Raw genomic sequence first — 21,755 nt, 5'->3', positions numbered from 1 at the left:
ATAGGTGCTAATATAATACGATGAACAGCGTTCATTGGTATCACTTTCATTTATTGGGTAACACCCCCCCCTGCACACACATGGATTCCATTGCCCTATAGTGCCCTAATTCTATAATCAGTCCACAGATTGATGATGGATGGTTTTGCAAACATCATCATAGTCCCAATCACATAATCTATTGTAAATTATATTGTAGCAAAAGTAGTATTACTCTATTGACACTATAACCATATAGGGGATCATATAGGAGAGGGAGTAATGGCCATTTAGGGAGGCAGAGGGGAATGATTGTTTGCAGGTGGTATTTGGAGATAGGAGGGAGGAGCGGAATCCTTATTTAAATAGTTTGTTACCAGGTTGGGAGGAGGGCAGTTGTGGTGGGTGTTGTGTGCCACTTGTTTTAAATGAATTGTTTTTGGAGAGGCATGTCTGTGCATCATGTAAACAGAAGCCACCCCCTGCCAATCTAGTAACAGACTATTTAAAAAAGTGGCACACAACACTATTCGGTTTCACCCTGCCAGCCTGGAAACAGACAATTTAAATGAGTGGCACAAAACACCTGCCCACTTATTTCAAAAGCCAGTTTCCACAATGGCCTGGGGATTGGATTATGACTGCTATAGGTAACAAGTTGTTCAGGGTTGTCACTTGAGGGAATCATCTTGTATGCCTGTTTTCATAAAAGCCTTTAAACAGCTGCAATTCCTGGCATACAGCCAGGATTTGTTACCATTTCCACATTTATGAACCTCTAAGCCAAATGGGTGTGGAGAGGCCAGTCCTTGGCTGTGGAGTAAACCAGCATGGGGCATTCCTACCCCACGTTTGCACAATACCTATAAGCTGCACCAGTTCATGCCACAGCTTATAATGCAGTTCTACCTGGCATAGAATTGCTTTGGAGAACGACAGCTCCTTGATATGTCAGGAGATAGGATCCTCTAGATATATCAGGAGGGAGGGGCTGGGATAAATCACCCCCTGAAAGTCTGTTATTTCAGGTAGGGGGCCAGGGGTCGAATTACGGGGAGAAAACAGTTACTAGTTAGTGAGGCTAGGATTAGTGCCGTAGGGTTAGGAGTGGTGGTGGACTATGGTTAACGGAATTAGCAGGGCTAGTCATAGTGCCATTTGTATAGCAGGTTTAGGGTTGGGTGTTGTCACATGACACCATTTAGTAAACATACAGTTTCTGAAAAATCAAACATGTTTATATGCCCAGCATTTTAAATTTCAATTCATTTTATTTTTCTGTGAACAATGTTGCATTTTGTGGAGTACATCAATGACCTGGAAGTTTGTTTTAATAGTTTGGTTACAGGGGGTGTGACAGGGAGTTTTTATTTTAATTTTAAAAAATTGCAAAAAAGTTGTGTCTCAGTTACTTTCACCTTACATGTAGTAATGGGGCTGCTTAGTAGACGGTGCACATTACTAAAGCCAGTGCTTAGTATTAGTCTGTAAAAAAGGCGAATGGTCTCACCCTTACCATTACCCTGGTAACCACCGCCACAAGGGGAAGTTCATCCATTTGGGGTGTTGGGGAAGTTCACCCATTTTCTATAGGCAGCCAGATATAATAAAGCAGTAGCAGCCTGATTTGACTGGGGTGGGATAGCCAACTGTTTACCAGCCCAATAATACCAGCATGAAGTCACCCCAGTACCTGACCATCTATTGGTGGTGGATGCCGGGTAATATATGCTTTATATTATTTAAAAGATGAAAGTTACTGAAATTTTAAAAAATAGACTATTTTTTTTTTATCAAAGTAAAAACTCCCCAAAACACCATGGTTACCCAATTTATTTTATAAGAAAAATTTCCGGTCAACAAGTACTTCATTGAATTCAGCACAGTCAAATGCATGAATCTAAAACACAAAAAAGGAAAACAAAGGTTTCATAAATAAATTAATAATAAATTAATAATATTATTCTCAACTACTTCTAGAAGTATAAGGCTACATTCACAGGACGATGTGCCCGCCATACCGTAGCACGGAGGACACATGTTAGCACTTCTCACCCCCGCCCCTCTCCATGGCAATATATGGCGCACACTGCCAGATAGGTCATAGAATGTCCTATGGAATGGAATGTGTGCGGCACAGTACCACTCCCGTACGGCGCCATGCACCCGTTGCTGTCTATGGGGGACGAATATATGCCGTATATACGTTAGCCGTATATACGTCCCCCATTCGTTCGTGTGAATGGAGCCAAAGGTAACGCTTAGTAGATTCACATGTTTATATTGCAAAGTATTACTGTATCATAAATAAAAATTGCTTTTATTTTACACGCAGAAACTAAGATGGTGCCTGCCTGTGGATTGACCCCCAGTATGTGCCTTATACTGGCAGCACATTTCCTGGAATAGATGGATGCCTTGTACCCAGCCAGTTCCTGGAAATTACAGTGAAGTTCTGCTACCAACATCACAGATCCACTGAACATGATCGGAACTATCATATACCATATATTTGGCTTTAGGGAAATGATGCTATGTTACTATGTTCATGTGATAATCAGACTAATCTAATCATTTATGTAGTCACTACTTGCTAACTGTGAAGTCCCCTCCTCAAAGTAGTTTGTATAAAATGTTCTGTGTTGGCAATAAAGCACAGAACTACTTCCTCTTTTGTCTGTCTATATATATCTGTCTATATAAGATCTCACAGCTCACAGAGCATGTCAGAGCACATGAGAATCATGAGGACTAAAACAGTGTTCCCCAACTGTACAGCAATAGAGCCATGCATTAATACAGAAGTGAAGAAAGAGAATACAGTATTGGGAAGGTAAGTATTTTTTTACATAGTGTGGCTGGGAAAGGGGACATAGGAAGCAGGGGGTGGTGGAGGCAGCTACAGGAAAGGGGACATAAGAGGGTGCAGCTACAGGAAAGGGGGCATGCTAAAGTAAAGGGGGACTTTGGAGGGGGCAGCTACAGGAAAGAGGACATAGGAAGCAGGGGGTGGAGGCAGCTAAAGGAAAGGGGACATTGACAAGGGGGTGTGCTACAGGAAAAGGAGCAATATAGGGGGCAGCTACACGAAAGGGGACACTGGAGGAAAAGTAAAAATAAACTGAGGGTGGACGGAGATGGAAATAAATATTGTCATACCGGTTGTCAGCAGTAAGGCACATACTTAGTTCACAGAAAAACTCATATTTTCTTAGTTTCTTCTGACACAGACATACATTTTTCAATGTTTATGCCCATCGTACTTACCAGGGTTTGTGGCATCAATCTGTACCGTTGTTGGTTTCCCATCAAGCATCCCTGTATCCTCTTCATAAAAGCAGTTGATTTCTTGAGCTATACATAGTATTAAAGCCTCCTTGGAACTGCCTTTCACTGGGTGTTCTTTACTAACTTGTACATTACTTCCATGTATACAATGTGAAATCTCTAGCCACAAGCACACATTAAGGGGGTTGGCAGGCAACTTCATAAAATTTGAGACATCTGTTTTGAGCTGGGGCAGCCAGGTGGTTAGAGGTGGCTTGAGCTCCTCTTTATTTTTCATGTCACAAAGAAGGCGATGGATTGCTCTCAGGAAATAATATGTATTATTAGCTGACTCAGGATCAGGGACTTTAAAAATGCCACTATTCACTGTGCTTCTTAGAATGCTTATTCCAAATTTATTTAGGATTTTGTTCCCTGGATACTGAGAAAGCACATCTGGATGAGAATAAGCCCAGTACCAGGCATGGCCAGCAATGAGAAGGCTTCCTCCTTCTGTGACAAACTGCTGGATTTTGTCTACTTCATCGTCGTTGTAAGAATTGCAACAATATACACTGAGCTCAGAACTCACATTGGATATGGCACAGGAGATACCTGCACCCTGCAGCATGGAAAGAAGGTTTGGCAAATTTTTGTTAACACCTATCCTTCCATTTCTTCCTGCATCCAACCATGAAATGGCATTAAGAATAAAAGACTTCAGCTCTTGCCTATCAAGATAGCCTTCATGTGTACCCACTACAACACGCCCTCTACCAAAGTATGCAGCACCAAAAAAACACTGTTGCCTGTCAGTGATCCCAATTGGAAACGACAGAGGTCCATGTAAAAGAAGCTCTGATGCAAGAGCATCCCCACTAATATCCATGCTGGAAACGCCCTTAAAGAGCTGCTTTAGGTCCTTTGAGAAGTCAACACTGCAAAAAAAAAAGCCTTGGTTATTCGTCATAAAAAACAATCGTGTAATGCGCCTAAAAAGCTAAACAAAAACAATGCTTTAGGTAGTAAAATATCATGATATAAATGCACATATAAAGAAATGGAAGATAAAATCCTAGTAGTATTAACATGGTGCATACTTACTCATCGAAAAAAGGATATGGCGGGTTCTCATGCACTATGAAACTCCCACTTATTGCTTTTTTATTAGTGAAATAGATACCAGCCATAGACGTTATCTTGTTGCCAGGAAAATTGAAGAAAACATTCAATTCTGGGTGGGATTCAGACCAATGCCAGGCCTCAGCCCAAATAAGGAGACCACCACCTTCTCTCACGAATGACAAGATTTCTGATGCTTGATTGTCTTCATATCCATTTGTACAGAATACACCCAAATTTTCCTTAAATGAAGATGTCACTTCAACTTCATGTCCAAAGAAAGAAAGTGTGTGTGCCAGAAGACCTAGGTCCTGTTGAGCACCAATTACCGCTTCTGAGGAGGGTTTCAACCAGGATATTACATTTTGAAGAAAGTTTACAAGCTGTGGCACATTGAGATACAATTCATGACCCAGGACAACCATGCGGCCCTTGCCATACCTAGATGCAGCAACCACAACATCATTTGCTGATGTCACCAGTACTGGGAATGCCGTGTCACCAGTAACAAGAAGCCTACAAGGAATATTATCCCCTGTGTAATCCAGATTAGAGATGTCTTTGATAAGTAAACGGTAATCCTTATTAGACAACATAATTTGTTGGTAACTGTAAAGAAAATAAGTAGAATATAGAAATAGTTAAAATTTGTCAAAACAGTAAAAAAAATTAGATTTTCAAACAAAGTAAAAGCACATTTTTATGATATAAGTGATTTGCGCAACCACATATTAATCATAATCCAAGTAGTAAATTTATTATTTCCATGTCAGATAAGCCATAACAGATGTATTACCTTTGTATCTCTTTTCTCTGCCTAACTTAAAGGTTCTTCTCGATTTGTAGCCTCCTTTCTTGTGGTACCAAATTGTAGCACTGCAAGTTCAAGGAAGAATTAGAAGAAACTAAGGGTATAATTAAACTTTAAAAAAAAATTGCATTAGCCTATATATATATACATATAAGCCAGAGGTAGTTTATTTCATCACAAAACACGGGGAAATCGTATTGACTCGAGTATAAGCCTAGGGTGGGAAATGCAGCCACTACTTCAGTAGTCTCCCATCATGAATGAAATGTCAACAGCAGCCCCTCCAATTAATAAAATCAGCAAAGTACCCCATTAATATAATGTCCATTAGAGGACCCCCATTAATATAATGTCCAGCAGAGTGCCTCCATTGATATATTGTCCAGCAGAGTGCCCTCATTATTAAAACATCCAGCAGTGTCCCCATTAGTATAATGCCCAGCAGAGTGCCCCCATTAGTATAATGTCCAGCAGAGTGTCTCAATTAATAAAATAATCAAATAATAAAATGTCCAGCAGATTTCCCCCATTTTTATAATGTCAATATTTTATTTCCCCATTAATAAAATATTCTGCAGAGTTCCCCCATTTTTATAATGTCCAGCAGATTGCCCCCATTTTTAAAATGTCAAGCAGATTGCCCCCATTTTTAAAATGTCAATATTTTATTTCCCCATTAATAAAATATTCTGCAGAGTTCCCCCATTATTATAATGTCCAGCAGAGTGCCTCCATTGATATATTGTCCAGCAGAGTGCCCTCATTATTAAAACATCCAGCAGTGTCCCCATTAGTATAATGCCCAGCAGAGTGCCCCCATTTGTATAATGTCCAGCAGAGTGTCTCAATTAATAAAATAATCAAATAATAAAATGTCCAGCACAGTACCCTCATTAATATTATTTCCAGCAGAGTGCCCATTACTAAAATGTCCAGCAGAGTGCCCCATTATTATAATGTCCAGCAGATTGCCCCCATTTTTATAATGTCCAGCAGATTGCCCCCATTTTTAAAATGTCAAGCAGATTGCCCCCATTTTTAAAATGTCAATATTTTATTTCCCCATTAATAAAATATTCTGCAGAGTTCCCCCATTTTTATAATGTCCAGGAGATTGCCCCCATTTTTAAAATGTCAAGCAGATTGTCCCCAGTTTTAAAATGTCAATATTTTATTTCCCCACTAAAATATTCTGCAAAGTTCCCCCATTATTATAATGTCCAGCAGAGTGCCCTCATTAATATAATGTCTAGCAGAGTTTCCAAATTAATAAAATGTCCAGCAGAGTGCTCCAATTAATAAAGTGTCCAGCAGAGTGTCCTCATTAATATAATGTCCAGCCGAGTGGCACCATTTTTAAAATGTGCAGCACAGTGCCCCCACTAATAAAATGTCCAGCAGAGTTCCCCCATTATTTATAATGTCCAGCAGAGTGCCCCCATTAATATAATTTCCAGCAGAATGCCCGCATTAATAAAACATCCAGCAGAGTTCCAGTAAAGTGCCCCCATTAATAGAAGGTCCAGCAGAGTGCCTCCATTGATATATTGTCCAGCAGAGTGCCCTCATTATTAAAACATCCAGCAGTGTCCCCATTAGTATAATGCCCAGCAGAGTACCCCCATTAGTATAATGTCCAGCAGAGTGTCTCAATTAATAAAATGTCCAGTAGAGTGCCTCCATTAATAAAATATCCAGTACAGTACCCTCGTTAATATTATTTCCAGCAGAGTGCCCATTACTAAAATGTCCAGCAGATTGCCCCCATTTTTATAATGTCCAGCAGATTGCCCCCATTTTTAAAATGTCAAGCAGAGTGTCCCCATTAATAAAATATTCTGCAGAATTCCCCCATTATTATAATGTCCAGCAGAGTGCCCTCATTAATATAATGTCCAGCAGAGTTTCCAAATTAATAAAATGTCCAGCCGAGTGCTCCAATTAATAAAGTGTCCAGCAGAGTGTCCACATTAATATAATGTCCAGCAGAGTGGCACCATTTTTAAAGTGTGCAGCACAGTGCCTCCACTAATAAAATGTCCTGCAGAATGCCCGCATTAATAAAACATCAGGAAGAGTTCCCCAATTTATAAACTGTCCAGCAGATTGCCCCCATTTTTATAATGTCCATTTTTAAAATGTCAGAGTGTCCCCATTAATAAAATATTCTGCAGAGTTGCCCCATTATTATAATGTCCAGCAGAGTGCCCTTATTAATATAATGTCCAGCAGAGTTTCCAAATTAATAAAATGACCAGCAGAGTGCTCCGATTAATAAAGTGTCCAGCAGAGTGTCCACATTAATATAATGTCCAGCAGAGTGGCACCATTTTTAAAATGTGCAGTACAGTGCCCCCAATAATAAAATGTCCAGCAGAATTCCCGCATTAATAAAACATCCAGCAGAGTTCCCCAATTTATAAACTGTCCAGCAGAGTGCCCCATTACTTTAATGTCCAGTAGAGTGCCCCCATTAATAGAAGGTCCAGCAGAGTGCCACCATTATTATAATGTCCATCAGAGTGTCCCTATTAATATAATGTCAAGAAGATGGCTCCCATTATTAAAATGTCCAGCAGAGTGCCCCCATAATATGACTCACAAAAATAAATTCCATCCTGTTTTTCTAAACTGGAATCCCTTGTTTGATCATAAATACCTCATATATAATGGGAATCTTAAACGAAACAATGAAGGAGGCAGTAGTCTGGCACCAGCCGACCACAATGTTGTGCACCTTCATTGAAACTCGGCATGGGTCTTGACAGGGTAGTTAAGCCATATTGCACTTGTCTGCATAACGGTGGTGCTCAGCAGGAACAAAGACAGTCCAAATGTAAGACGTAGAAAGTAGCGGCACTCACCAATACAGTGCGAAATGTATCCTTTATTGAGGTGCATACAAGAACAGAGCGGGGCCAGGCGACGGGCCGCTTCGCGCCAATCATCAAGCTAAGTGACGTCATCCCCCGGCGCCGCGCACAATATATGCGTCGGGGCCGGTCGACGGCGTCATGGTAACAGCAAAACAACAACAAGTGCAAAACATACACAGAAATGTGACAGTTAAAATCAGTACATAATGACAACGTTAAAAACATCCACGTATAGCGCTGACACTCGGACCTGTTGCAGGAGTTGGACACGGGAAACAGCTATTAGATGCAAATAGCGAGCCCAGTTCGGGACATCACCGACTATAAGGTAGGTAGGGCATGACCGCTAACTGATAAACCTAGAAGGACAGAGGTACTCACAAGAAGCAGCTGAAGTCATTTCTGTCATTCAAACCCAGGGCTCCTGTGGCATCAAACCGGATGATATGTCTACTTTCCTGCCTTAGCAACTGTTTTTTCCTATCACCACCAAGGGGATCCACTTTGATCTGTTCCAACCCTGCAAACCGTAAGACCCGTGGGTCTCCTCCATGCTGTTCTCTGACATGGTTAATTAGGCGGGGGCACCCATCCCCTGTGTCGATCGATTTGAAGTGTTCTCTGAACCTCACGTAGAGTTTTCGTATAGTTTTCCCAATGTAGAATCGTTTGCATGGGCAAAAAATAATATACACTACATACGTGGATTTACAAGAAACAAAAGATTTGACCCTATGCGTAATATCCCACAACTGGATAGTTTTAAGCTGACTGTTATACTCACAAAACCTGCATGAGCCACATCTGAAGTTGCCTATAGGAGTGCTTCTTTCTAACCAAGATTGGTTTTGTGTGGAAAATCGGCTCTGTACCAACATACTGCGCACTGTGGGACACCGTCTAAAGGCAACACATGGGCGTACACTCGTGATGTCCTTGAGTTGGGGATCCTGACCCAGGATGCCCCAATTCCTAGATATAGCCTGGCGTATAGCCAGTTCGCAGGGACTAAATTCGAACGAGAAGGTGAACCTCTTACTAGTGTCATCGGATCTACAATTCTCCGTAATATGTTTCTCCGTAATTTTTTGCCCATGCAAACGATTCTACATTGGGAAAACTATACGAAAACTCTCCACGGGTCTTACGGTTTGCAGGGTTGGAACAGATCAAAGTGGATCCCCTTGGTGGTGATAGGAAAAAACAGTTGCTAAGGTAGGAAAGTAGACATATCATCCGGTTTGATGCCACAGGAGCCCTGGGTTTGAATGACAGAAATGACTTCAGCTGCTTCTTGTGAGTACCTCTGTCCTTCTAGGTTTATCAGTTAGCGGTCATGCCCTACCTACCTTATAGTCGGTGATGTCCCGAACTGGGCTCGCTATTTGCATCTAATAGCTGTTTCCCGTGTCCAACTCCTGCAACAGGTCAGAGTGTCAGCGCTATACGTAGATGTTTTCAACGTTGTCATTATGTACTGATTTTAACTGTCACATTTATGTGTATGTTTTGCACTTGTTGTTGTTTTGCTGTTACCATGACGCCGTCGACCGGCCCCGACGCATATATTGTGCGCGGCGCCGGGGGATGACGTCACTTGGCTTGATGATGCGCTAGATTGGAGCGAAACGGCCCGTCGCCTGGCCCTGCTCTGTTCTTGTATGCACCTCAATAAAGGATACATTTCGCACTGTATTGGTGAGTGCCGCTACTTTCTACGTCTTACATAATGGGAATCTTACCACATTTGTAAAATGAAAAAAGCTTTTTAATGTCATAATATATTTAAAAACATAAACAATAAACACACTTTATTCATTAACCCCTTCAAGACGCAGCCATTTTGTTGCTTAAGGCTCAGCCCCATTTTTTGTATTCTGAATTGTGTCACTTTATATGGTTATAACTTTTGAACACCATTACTTATCAAAGTGATTATGAGACCGTTTTTTCCTCACATGTTGTACCTCATTTTAGTGGTAAATTTTGGCTAATAAGTTTTTAGTTTATCTATTAAATAAAAAATTAAAAAATTGTCATTCAAAATCATCGAGTTTTCAGGCAGAGTTTTACCACCTAAATAAGTTGCTGAATAACATTTACCATATGTCTACTTTACATTTTCATAATTTTTGAAAGGTCTGGGTAACTTATTTTGATGTCACGTGGCTTACAAATCGAATATTGATTTTCCGTATTTTCAGAATTGACTATTTTGGGGATAATTACTGTATTTAATGAAATTTTAAATATATAACATTTTTAAAAAAAACCTATATAATCAGCCCATTTTCAAATCTGCACCCCTCAAACTATCAGAAACAATTTTTAGGAAGATTGTTAACCCTGAAGACCTATGATCTTCATAGTAATAAAATCAAAATGGAGGTGAAATTTAGAATGGTCAAATTTTATCGGTTATACCTTCATTTAGCCCTAAAATGTACACATTTCTAAAAGATAAAAAGATAATGTTATCTTACAATTTGTTATGCAATTTCTCCCAAGTAAACATGTGTCTCTTATTTGTTTTATGGGTGCACAGAAGGGAAGGAGCACCCTGGAGCTGCCAAGATTTCAGTTTTCCCATTGGCCCCTTTTGTAGGCTATAGAATTTTTACTTTTTTGTTATTGGGGCCAAGTAAAGGCATTTTTTGCGGAATGAGGCACTTTTTCCAGTGTTACCATTTTGGTATCTACTTTAAAAATTTAAGAATTTTTTTTTGAGGGCAGGAGTAGAAAAGCAACAATTCTGCACTGGATTTTTTACTTTTTTTTTGGTGTTCACCATATAGCCTAATAATCATGATATCTTTATTCTATGGGTCAATACAATTACGAGGATTCCATACTTAGCTATTTTTTCTTAAGTTTTACTAAATTTGTCAAATAAAACCCTAATGTGGGGAAAAATGTTCATTTTTTCATAACCGTATTCCAAGTGGCATAACATTTTTACCATATATACTCGAGTATAAGCCGAGTTTTTCAGCACAAAATTTGTGCTCAAAAACCCTAACTCGGCTTATACTCGAGTCAACTAAAAAAATTAAGTCAAAACTCACCTTTCCGACATCACCGTAGGTCCTATGCTTGTTTCGATGCTCCGTTGCCACCTTGGGTCCTATGGATCCTCCTCGGGTTCTTCCGCTCCTCTTCGGGAAGATCCAATCCTCTTCAGGTCCCCTCGCAACGCCGGCGGCTCTGGGTGCCGGCCGAGATCGAAGACCCAAAGAGGAGCGGAAGAATCTGAAAAGGACCGAAGGATCCGAGGCAGCACTGGAGCATCGGGAGACAGAAGAGGATCTACGGGGGACATCAGAAAGGTGAGTACAGTGTTAGTTTTTTTTTCCTACTACAGGGGCTGACAGGCTGTATACTACAGGGGCTGACAGGTTGTATACTACAGGGGCTGGGCAGGCTGTATACTACAGGGGCTGGGCAGGCTGTATACTACAGGGGCTGGGCAGGCTGTATACTACAGGGGCTGGGCAGGCTGTATACTACAGGGGCTGGGCAGGCTGTATACTACAGGGGCTGGGCAGGCTGTATACTACAGGGGCTGGGCAGGCTGTATACTACAGGGGCTGACAGGCTGTATACTACAGGGGCTGACAGGCTGTATACTACAGGGGCTGGGCAGGCTGTATACTACAGGGGCTGGGCAGGCTGTATACCACAGGGACTGGGCAGGCTGTATACTACAGGGGCTGGGCAGGCTGTATACTACAGGGGCTGGGCAGGCTGTATACTACAGGGGCTGGGCAGGCTGTATACTACAGGGGCTGGGCAGGCTATATACTACAGAGGCTGGGCAGGCTGTATACTACAGGGGCTGGGCAGGCTGTATACTACAGGGGCTGACAGACTATATACTACTGGGGGCTTGCTGGCTATATACTGGGAGGCTGTGACCAATGCATTTCCCATCTCGGCTTATACTTGAGTCAATAGGTTTTCCCAGTTTTTTGTGTTGAAATTAGGGGTCTCGGCTTATACTTGGGTCGACTTATACTCGTATATATACAGTACTTTTTGGCGGAGCTGATTGATGGCTTGTTTTTTGCGGGAAATGTTGTTCTTTACAACAATTTAATTCTAGAGTACATATGTTTTTTTGATCACCTTTTTATTGCATTTTTTGTGGGAGGAAATGGGTAAAATCATAATTTTTGGTTGGTTTTTAACTTTTTTTCTATGGTGTTCATCAAGTGGGTTCAATAATGATCTTTTTTATATCTTCTGGTCTTTATGGACGCGGTGATGCTATATATGTGGGGTTTGTGTAATGATTTAGACTATTTTTTGCGTGATATGTCTCTTTATATGTTTACGGGGCTTATGGGCATTTTTATGAATTTATTTTTTATTGAATAACATTTTTTTAAAAACTTTTTTACTAGTTCCACCATGGGACATGAACAAGCAATCATCTGATTGCTAGTTCATGATAATAATCTGCAGTACTGATATATTGCAGGGTATTAGCTGTGTCAGCCTATGCACATGCCTTTAAGATCAGACCTCAGGGCTGCCATGATAGCGAACGGGGCCGACGAAGACTGTGCGGTGGGGGGGGGGGGTAGAAATCCTTGTTAGGCAAGTTAAATGCCTCGGTCATGCGGACAACGGCAGTTAAAGGGTTAAACACACACAATCGGAGCCCACTCCCTCCATCCTCGGGTGTTACACTGGGATGTCAGCTACTGGCTACAGCTGACATCCAGTGTATCCCGATACCGGGTTGGTTCCGATCTTGATTTTAGCTAGCATCAGCTCTGCGTCCAATACTGTATATTGGACAATGAGTGCTAAGGCACTGCGCTCAGTGTCCAATATGTCAGACGCAGAGCGTTGATTGGTTAAAAATGCTGCCAATTACAGACAGGAAGACCAGACAATTGCAGCAAGGTACTAAACAGCATATTAGTTTAATTGTAAAATCTGTTTCTCAGTATAAGCTATTTCTCATCATATTAACCCCATAATATGATGTTCAGCAGAGTTCCCCAATTAATATAATGTCTAGCAGAATGCCCCCATAGATATAGTGTCCAGCAGGTTGTCCCCATTGATATAAATGTCCATCAGAGTGCCCCCATTGATAAAATGTTCAGCTGAGAGCCCCCATTAGTATAATGTCCAGCAGGGTGCCCCCTTAAAAAATAAAGTTAGTGCTGAAAACTTGGCTCATACTGGAGTGTATATATTTAATATATATATAAAAACAAAAGAGTCAAGCAGCACAATCAAAAATAGAAAAAAAATGAAGGATAGGGTGCTATCCTAAACTCTCACCAGCAGAGTCCTAGATGCATACGAAATTGAAAACGGCAGCACTCCAATTCAGTGAAAAAACTGTGTTTTTATTCCAACCTGTGCAACTTTTCAGCTGTATCCCAGCCCATGCTTGACAAAGGCTGGGATACAGCTGAAACGTTGCACAGGTTGGAATAAAAACACAGTTTTTTCACTGAATTGGAGTGCTGCCGTTTTCGATTTTATATATATATACATATATATATATATATATATATATATATATATATATACGGTATATATGTATATACATACACATATATAAAGGATGACATATGTGAAGGCATATGGTGGTGGAATAAATATTTCGTTATCACTACTTCTGGAGTGCTGCTTCATCCTCTCTCATCGTTTGTACCTGGTGGGTCATGTCGGACCTTATGTGAAGACCTGCACCCGACTATTTCACTGTGCCATTCCAGAGTTCCTTCCTTCATCCATACAAATATATATTCATGCATACAATGGGTACGGAAAGTATTCAGAGCACTTTACATTTTTTCACTTTGTTCACTTTGTTTTATTGCAACCAATTAGTAATATCATAAAAGTTCGTTTTTTTGCTAATAATGTACACTCTGCATCCCATGTTGACAGAAAAAAACAGAAATGTAGATATTTTTGCAAATTTATTAAGCAAGAAAAACTGAAATATCTCATGGTTTTAAGTATTTAGACCCTTTGCTCAGTATAGAGTAGAAGCACCTTTTGAGCTAGTACAGCCATGAGTCATCTTGGGAATGATAGAACACGTTTTTCACGTGTTCCATTATTACCTGCAGATCCTCTCCAGTTCCCTCAGGTTGGATGGTGAACGTTGGTGGAAGCCATTTTCAAGTCTCTCCAGAGATGCTTAATTGTGTTTAGGCCAAGGCTCTGGCTGGGCCAGTCAAGAATGGTCACATAAGTGTTCTGAAGCCACTACTTTGTTATTTTAGCTGTGTGCTTAGGGTAATTGCCTTGTTGAAAGGAGAACTTTAGGCCCAGTATGAGGACCAGAGCCCTCTGGAAGAGGTTTTCAAACAGGATTTTGCCACCACATCGTCCCTATAATTGTCCTGTGGATCTACTGCAGGTGCCTCTCCTCCCAGAGGTTGTGTAGATCCTCTTTCAGTTCCAGAGGCTGCTTTATGAGAGTAAAGAGAACCTGCAGAGAGGCTTCATATGCAAATCCTTCTCTCTGGCTGGACGTACGGCAATTTCTTGGTCGCCTTTGGGCTAATTGTCTCTAAGCCAAGCTTGAGAAATGTCAGTTTCCATTACTCGGTTATATAATCTCCAACAGAGGTCTGCAGTTCTTCAGTGGCTATGCCCCGAAAGTCTACGTGTCATTTAGAGGTTTCTGGGGTTTGCAAACTATTATTGGCAGTTTATTCCGCATTTCTCCACTCCAGTGTCTCCCATAGTGGCACTCACCAAGAAGAGTGCCTCTGACCCTAGGCGGGTGAAGAATCCTTCTGATGGTTGAAGTCCACCTTTGCTTCGGCTCCAGTTCTCTCTAGGCCTAACACAGAGAAGCCCTTTCATCCTCCGTAGGAGTTTGGGAGGTGCTTACTCAGAAAGGACCTAAAGACCGTACTCCCACTTGCGTTTTTTTCTCTAAGACTTTTTTCCCGCTGAGAGGAATGACTTTATGGGAGATAGAGAATTGTTGACCATCAAACTTGCTCTGGAAGCATGGCGATATCTACTGGAAGGAGCTCACCATCTGGTTTGTGTATACACACACCATAAGAACCTCCTGTATCTCCAGACAGCCGAGCGCCTTAATCCCAGGCAAGCCTGTTGGTCGCTCTTCTTTTCACGCTTCAACCTGCTGATCCATTTCCGTCCAGTGGAGAAGAATATCAAGGGTGATACCCTTTCCCGTGCCTCCAATGTCATTGGAGAAGAGGCGATCTCTCGGCATATTATCTCTCCTGCACAACTGGTTGTTGCCGCTCTGGCGGATCTCCGGCAGCTCCCTCCCAGCAAGATGTATGTCTGACCTGCACTCTGGAAGAGGATTCTGTCTTGGGGACATTCTTCGTGTCCTGGGTTGCAATGCTCTGGGTTGCAATGCTGAGCACCCTGGGTGGCTGAGCACCCTGGGTTGCAATGCTCTGTGGCCCTGATCTCCCACTACTACTGGTAGCCTGACCTGATCAAAGATGTCTGGGATTTCGTGGGATCCTGCAACTCCTGTGCCCGTAATAAGCCTTCTCGCCTCAAACCGGCTGGCATTTTTCTTCCATTGCCGATACCCAGTAGCCCGTAGTCTCAGCCTGTGGCTATGGACTTTTTCACAGATCTTCCACCTTCCTCTGGCAATATCGTCATCTGGGTGGTTACTGACCGGTTTTCCAAGATGTCCCATTTTGTTACCCTTCCAGGTTTTCCATCTGCTCCATGTCTTGCCAGTTTGTTCTTTCAGAATATCTTCCGGCTGCATGGAGTTCCTCAACACATCGTGTCCGACCGAGAGGTCCAGTTTGTGTCCAAGTTCTGGCGTTCCTTGTGTAACCAGCCGCAAGTAAATCTGGACTTTTCTTCTGCTTATCACCCACAGTGAAATGGTCAAGTAGAAAGGGTGAATCAGACTCTGGGCTGTTACCTCCACCACTTCGTCTCTGCCCATCAAGATGACTGGTCTTATCTTCTACCATGGGCTGGTTCTACTGGGGCAGCCCTTTCTTTGTGGTTTTTGGACGAATCCCTTGCCCTCCTCTTCCTCTGCATGTTCCCTCGGATGTCCCTGCAGTAGAGAAACTGGTACAGGACCTCAAATCTATTTGGGAGCAAACCCGTCAGTCTCTCCTCCGGGCCACTGCCTGCACCAAGACCCAAGCTGATAAGAAGAGTAGGACTCCTCCTGTCTTCTCTCCGGGAGACAAGGTGTAGTTATCTTCCAGATACATCAGGCTGAAGATACTTAGCTAGAAACTTAGTCCATGCTTTCAAGGTCCCTTTGAGCTGATTAGACACATAAATCTGGTGGTGTACAAGCTCCGCTTTCTCCTACGATGCGCTTCCCAAACTCCTTCCATGTCTCCCTCCTGAAGCCTATCACCTTGAACTGCTTCATTCAGCAATCTCCTCCTCCTGCTCCTGAGGCTGATTCCACGGATATCTATTAGGTTAAGGCGGTACTGGTCATGAAAACTGTAAGAGGTAAGCAGTTCTTCCTTGTTGACTGGAAGAGGATCGGGCCTGAGGAGAGATCCCGGGAGCCTAAAAAAAATTTTCTGGACCGTAGTCTCCTCCAAAGATTTCTTCAGACCAAGAAGAGGGAACGGCCGAAGGGGAGGAGGGGGGTGTTACTGTCATGGTGTCTCTGCGATCCACGTATTGTATCGCAAGCACACCCTTTCTGTGGCGGCGACTGAGCTCACTTACCTCTCCATGCTCCTCTTCCCGTCCCGGCTGGCCAGCGCGTTCCCTAGGGTGTGCGCGCCAGCACTCGCAGATTTAAAGGGCAAGCTCGCTGCTGATTGGAGCTGGCCACTTCCACGATTTCTTCATAAGCCGGCTTCTCCCAGCAACCCCTGCCGAATCTTTGATCGTATGCTCAAAGATCCATCAGGGGTTGCTGGGAAAAGCTTTCGGCTTTCTATTCGATACTTTTTCCACCTGCCTTGACCATCTGCCTGTCCCTGACTACGAGATTGCCTGCCGTTCCTGTACCTCGACCCTGGCTGCTACCACGGGCAAGTCACACCTGTGGAACTACCTGGTGGCACCACGCCACAGCAAGACCATCCTGTTTGCGGTGGGGTCTGGAGAAGACAGGGTTCCACTTAGATTCCGGTCTCAGGTGTCGGCTTGAGTCATCGTCCACGGTGGTCCAGGGGGTTCACTCACACTGCCACCACCATGTGTCACTGTTGGGATTGTATTTGGCAGGTGATGAGCAGTGCCTGGTTTTTTCTTCACATAACACTCAGAATAAACACTAAAATGTTCGATCTTTGTCTCATCAGACCAGAGAACCTTATTTCTCATAGTTTGTGAATCCTTCATGTGTTTTTTGCATACTGTATTTAGGCTTCCATATGTCTTGCACTGAGGAGAGGCTTCCAGCAGCAGACTCTGCAATAAAGCCCAGACTGTTGGAGGTTTGCAGTGATAGTTGACTTTGTGGAACTTTCTCCCTACTGCATGTTTGGAGCTCAACCAAAGTGATCTTGGGTTTTTTCTTTACCTCTCTCTTAAAGGCTTTAATCCCACGATTGCTTAGTTTGGCTGAACAGCCAGGCCACAGAAAGTTGTGGCTGTCACAAACCTCTCCCATTTAAGGATTATGAAGGCCACTGTACTCTTAGGAACCTTGAGTGCTGCATAAATTCTTCTGTATCCTTGACCACATCTGTGACTTGCCAGAATTCTGTCTCTGAACATGCTCATGCACTGTGAGCTATGAGGTCTTATATAGCCAGGTGTGTGCCTTTCTAATCAAGTCCAATCAGTTTAATTAAATACAACTGAACTCCAATGAGGTAATAGAACAATCTCAAGAAGGATCTGAAGGAAATGGACAGCATGTAAGTATAATATGAATCTCACAGCAAACGGTCTGCAAAATAATGAGCAAAAGAAAACTAAACAAAACTTTAAAGGGTCTGAATACTTTAATACTTTCTGTATCCACCGTCTAATATATGTATATATAGTGGATACGGAAAGTGTGTATAAATAAAAAATACTAATATTTAACCATGTATTTTTTGGAGCTGTACAAATTATTTTTTATTTCTTTCTGTTTTTACTAGTTTGTGCAAATCGGCTTTCCCTGCTGTACCCCACGGCTGATAAGTAAATGATTAAAATTTTAACCACTTAGGCCCGTTCCACACTTGCGAGTGTGATGCGATGAACTCGCATCACACTCGCAACGCATGCTGCCGGGAACGCACGGCCCGAACGCTGCACACCGGGAGTGAACTCAGCATGTCAGTTCACTCCCGCGGTGCAGCGTTCGGGCCGTGCGTTCCCGGCAGCATGCGTTGCGAGTGTGATGCGAGTTCATCGCATCACACTCGCAAGTGTGGAATGGGCCTTACCGCTTTACAGACAGCCACTGGATAATATCTTCTTACAGAGCTGAATAATCAATGGAAAAATTCTATGCAAAGTCCTTATGATTTAAATTTTTGTTTTCATATATTCTACTACTGAATTTTTATAAACCCTTTCTGTGCAGTAAATTTTACAAAGAATGCAAATCTGGTGTTTTTTTCTAACAAAAATTCTCTATGTTTATGTTTAAAGCTAAATAACATAAAAACTTTTTTCTCTGGATAAAATTCGCATACAGTGATACCAAATTTATATACCAATTTTTTTTTACGTTTAAAATGACTTTCCTTTGCTTTCCTTCCAAGCACCATAGCTTTTGACATTTTTTGTAAATGTAACTTATTTTTTACAAAAAGACCTGTAGATTTTATTTGTACATACTTGATGTTCAAAAAGTTTTTTAAAGACTTTATTTTTTAATTTTAGAAGATATAGCAACACAGAGAACATTAAGACAATGACCTCAGATGAAGCAACACAAGACTCACATTTACATTACTTATGCGCACACACACACAAAAGCAAAGCAGGGAGCAACTATAAGGAGTACCTCTAGGAGCATATGTTTTGTGTCTGCATCTGCAAAAAAAAATGAAGGTTTAACATTGGTTTGAAAACCAATGAACCCAAAAACTTCCATGATCTGCAACAGTGAAAAACAATGCACAGGTTTCAAATTTTTTTTGCACAGACCATAGATCAGTAAAAAAAAAAAAAGCCAGTGTGAAACCATTGGCTCGGTAAGGCATCTGTGAAAATCACTGAACCAGGGAATTGAAAAACAGTGCAAAAGTGTCCTTAGATTGAAGTACATCATTACATCAATGGGCAGCTTGTAGAAGGCACAGGTTCTTAAAGATTGTAATCATGATTAATAAAATTTTCTCTGCATTAAATCTTCTTTGTCCTATAGGGTTCCAGGTTTACCTAATGGTAAGCAAAGGCAGTACTGGGGTCCTTTACCGTTAATATTCTGTTTTGAGACAGTGTTCACACGCTAAGGCTACATTCACATGTATTGGGGATGTATATACAGATATACGGCGTATATACGTCCCCCATAGCTAGCTATGGGTGCACGGCGCCCTGCAGGAGCGGTACGGTGCAGCACAAGTGCGGCACCATACCGTTGCGTACCCCGTGAAAAGATAGGATATGTCTTATCTTTTCCCGAAATATGGCACCGTGCGTAATCTTCCTCTATGAAGAGGGGCTGGGATGAGCAGTGCTCACCCCCCCTCCTCCTCGCCTCGGCGCCGCTGTGTGCCCTCCGTGCTACGGTACGGGGGGCACAAGTCAATGTGAATGTAGCCTAAGATTTTTTTGATGATATTTGATCATAACAAATTTGTTAAAATGTTTCCTCATCACAATCCTTTGTAAATGATTTATAATGCACAGTCTCTTATGACTGGAAATTAATTATTCTCCCATATACTGTTAGAGTACAGTGATGTAACAGATGTTATAATAATTTGTCAAGTTGTATTCACACTAAACGATATACACAAGTTGTATAGCACTAAACGATTTCTAGGTTTGTTGTTTGTGTTTATAGTATTGTTTGATCTTTCAGATAACTGCAATAGCAGAAGACATAGGGGCACATCTACTAAGAGCAGTGCAAACTGCACTAAAAGTGCGTTTGCCTGTGTATAATGAAAGATGCGCCATAATTGTGTCTCATGGGCCAGAAATGTGCTTCATGGGCCAGAAATGTGTCTCAGACACTTCTTAAATACCTGTGCAAGAGTTAGCACTGAAAAGAACAGGCAAAGTCTGACATAAAACTTATACACAGCCCTTAGTAAATGTGGGCCAGAGTAGGTGACATAAAGTCACTATAGAGTAAGATAACTGTTCACAGTTAGTAACTTGTGCTTAAAACAATGGGGGTCATTTATTAAGGGCCCGATTCGCGTTTTCCCGACGTGTTACCCGAATATTTCCGTTTTGCGCCGCTTGTACTTAAATTGCCCCGGGATTTTGGCGCACGCGATCGGATTGTGGCGCATCGGCGCTGGCGTGCGCGCGACGGAAATCGGGGGGCGTGGCCGAACGAAAACCCGACGTATTCGGAAAAACCGCCGCATTTAAAAACCGAAAATGTGTCGCATAAGGACCGCTTACCTTCACCTGGTCCAGCTCGGTGCATTCCGGCGCGATGAGTTTACTTTCAGCGCAGCAGCGCCACCTGGTGGACGGCGGAAGAACTACCTTATTAAATCCCGGCCGGACCCGAATCCAGAGCGGAGAAGCCGCCGCTGGAACGCGAATGGACCGGGTAAGTAAATTTGCCCCAATATGTTGAATAAAATTGCACTTGCTTCAAGTTGCTCTTTTAGCACTTTTATTTATTTATAGATCAATAATAATAGGTTAAATTCGAATGGAAATTGTAACCGCATAGTTTAAATATTTCCAAATATATATATTCTGCAGTATGTCCTTATCTATCTGAGGTGTATGGACTTGAGAGGGATTTCAGATACAATGCTCACTACAGGAGAAAGATGCAGCAAACAGGCACTGACAAGCCTTTTGCCTTTATGAAGTATTTTTCAAGTTTAGTATTATTAATAATTTCTCAAAAAATTGCCTCAAAGATTTAGTTAAGGTTTAAAGTCTACAAACTTTGCAGTAATCATTGTAGTCTAGAGTGTGTGTATGAAAAGTAACGCTGTTTCTGTGTAATATAAGACTGAAGTCCACTCTTAGCTGCAACCCCTTTCTGCATACAACTTCTGTGTAACACAAGCTTCTCTGTTTTGCTAGCAAGAGGGAACAGTACTATTGAATTCTGCAAAGTGCAATCACTTCAAAAATACAATATGAAAGAATTATTCGATATACACATAGTTAAAAAACAGTGCTAGCTTACCACTTGACAGAGGTTTCTCTGTTGTGATACAACCAAAAACTCACGAACCAATGCAGGTGGGCAATTCACAAAGAAACTTTCTTCATATGGCACCAGTATAGAACTCTTCCAAACTTTATTGAGGATAAATTTCCATGAAACAAATGCACAGGAGTTAAAAATCAATGCGTTACAAGAATTAAAGTGCCTTCTTGGTCACAAACCCAAGCACTAAAATAAGACTTCAACAGCCTGATCTATTTAAACCACTGCCTCCACAACATGTGATTCTTCTAAACAAACACACATGCAAAACATGAAATGGATCCACGTTATACAGCTTTGATTAAAAGTAAAAGAATGTAAACTTATTCACAATTAATATACACAAAACAACATAGCATTGTGATATACCGTATATACTCGAGTATAAGCTGACCCGAGTATAAGCCGAGGTCCCCAATTT

At 41.9% G+C, this 21,755-nt stretch overlaps 1 protein-coding gene across 3 annotated transcripts in view; it reads right to left on the bottom strand.

The window, feature by feature from the left end:
* Positions 1–21,534, bottom strand: part of LOC140127229 (TRPM8 channel-associated factor homolog) — a 38,364-nt gene extending 16,830 nt beyond the window's left edge. The window contains exons 1-5 of one of the 3 annotated variants that reach the window (XM_072147655.1): positions 21,311–21,534; positions 18,980–19,008; positions 5,165–5,244; positions 4,351–4,977; positions 3,247–4,184 (exon numbers count right to left, since the gene is read on the bottom strand). In XM_072147655.1, the coding sequence (XP_072003756.1) occupies positions 3,247–4,184; positions 4,351–4,964 (1,552 nt within the window). In that variant the 5' untranslated portion in view covers positions 4,965–4,977; positions 5,165–5,244; positions 18,980–19,008; positions 21,311–21,534. The remainder of the gene's footprint in view (positions 1–3,246; positions 4,185–4,350; positions 4,978–5,164; positions 5,245–18,979; positions 19,009–21,310) is intronic. The other 2 variants (XM_072147654.1, XM_072147656.1) reach the window with 2 other exon arrangements.
* Between the last annotated feature and the right edge of the window lie 221 nt (positions 21,535–21,755).

This window comes from Engystomops pustulosus, chromosome 4, assembly GCF_040894005.1.
Source record: "Engystomops pustulosus chromosome 4, aEngPut4.maternal, whole genome shotgun sequence".
In the NCBI taxonomy this organism is placed as follows: Eukaryota; Metazoa; Chordata; class Amphibia; order Anura; family Leptodactylidae; genus Engystomops; species Engystomops pustulosus.
This window is presented reverse-complemented; position numbering and strand designations above follow the sequence as displayed.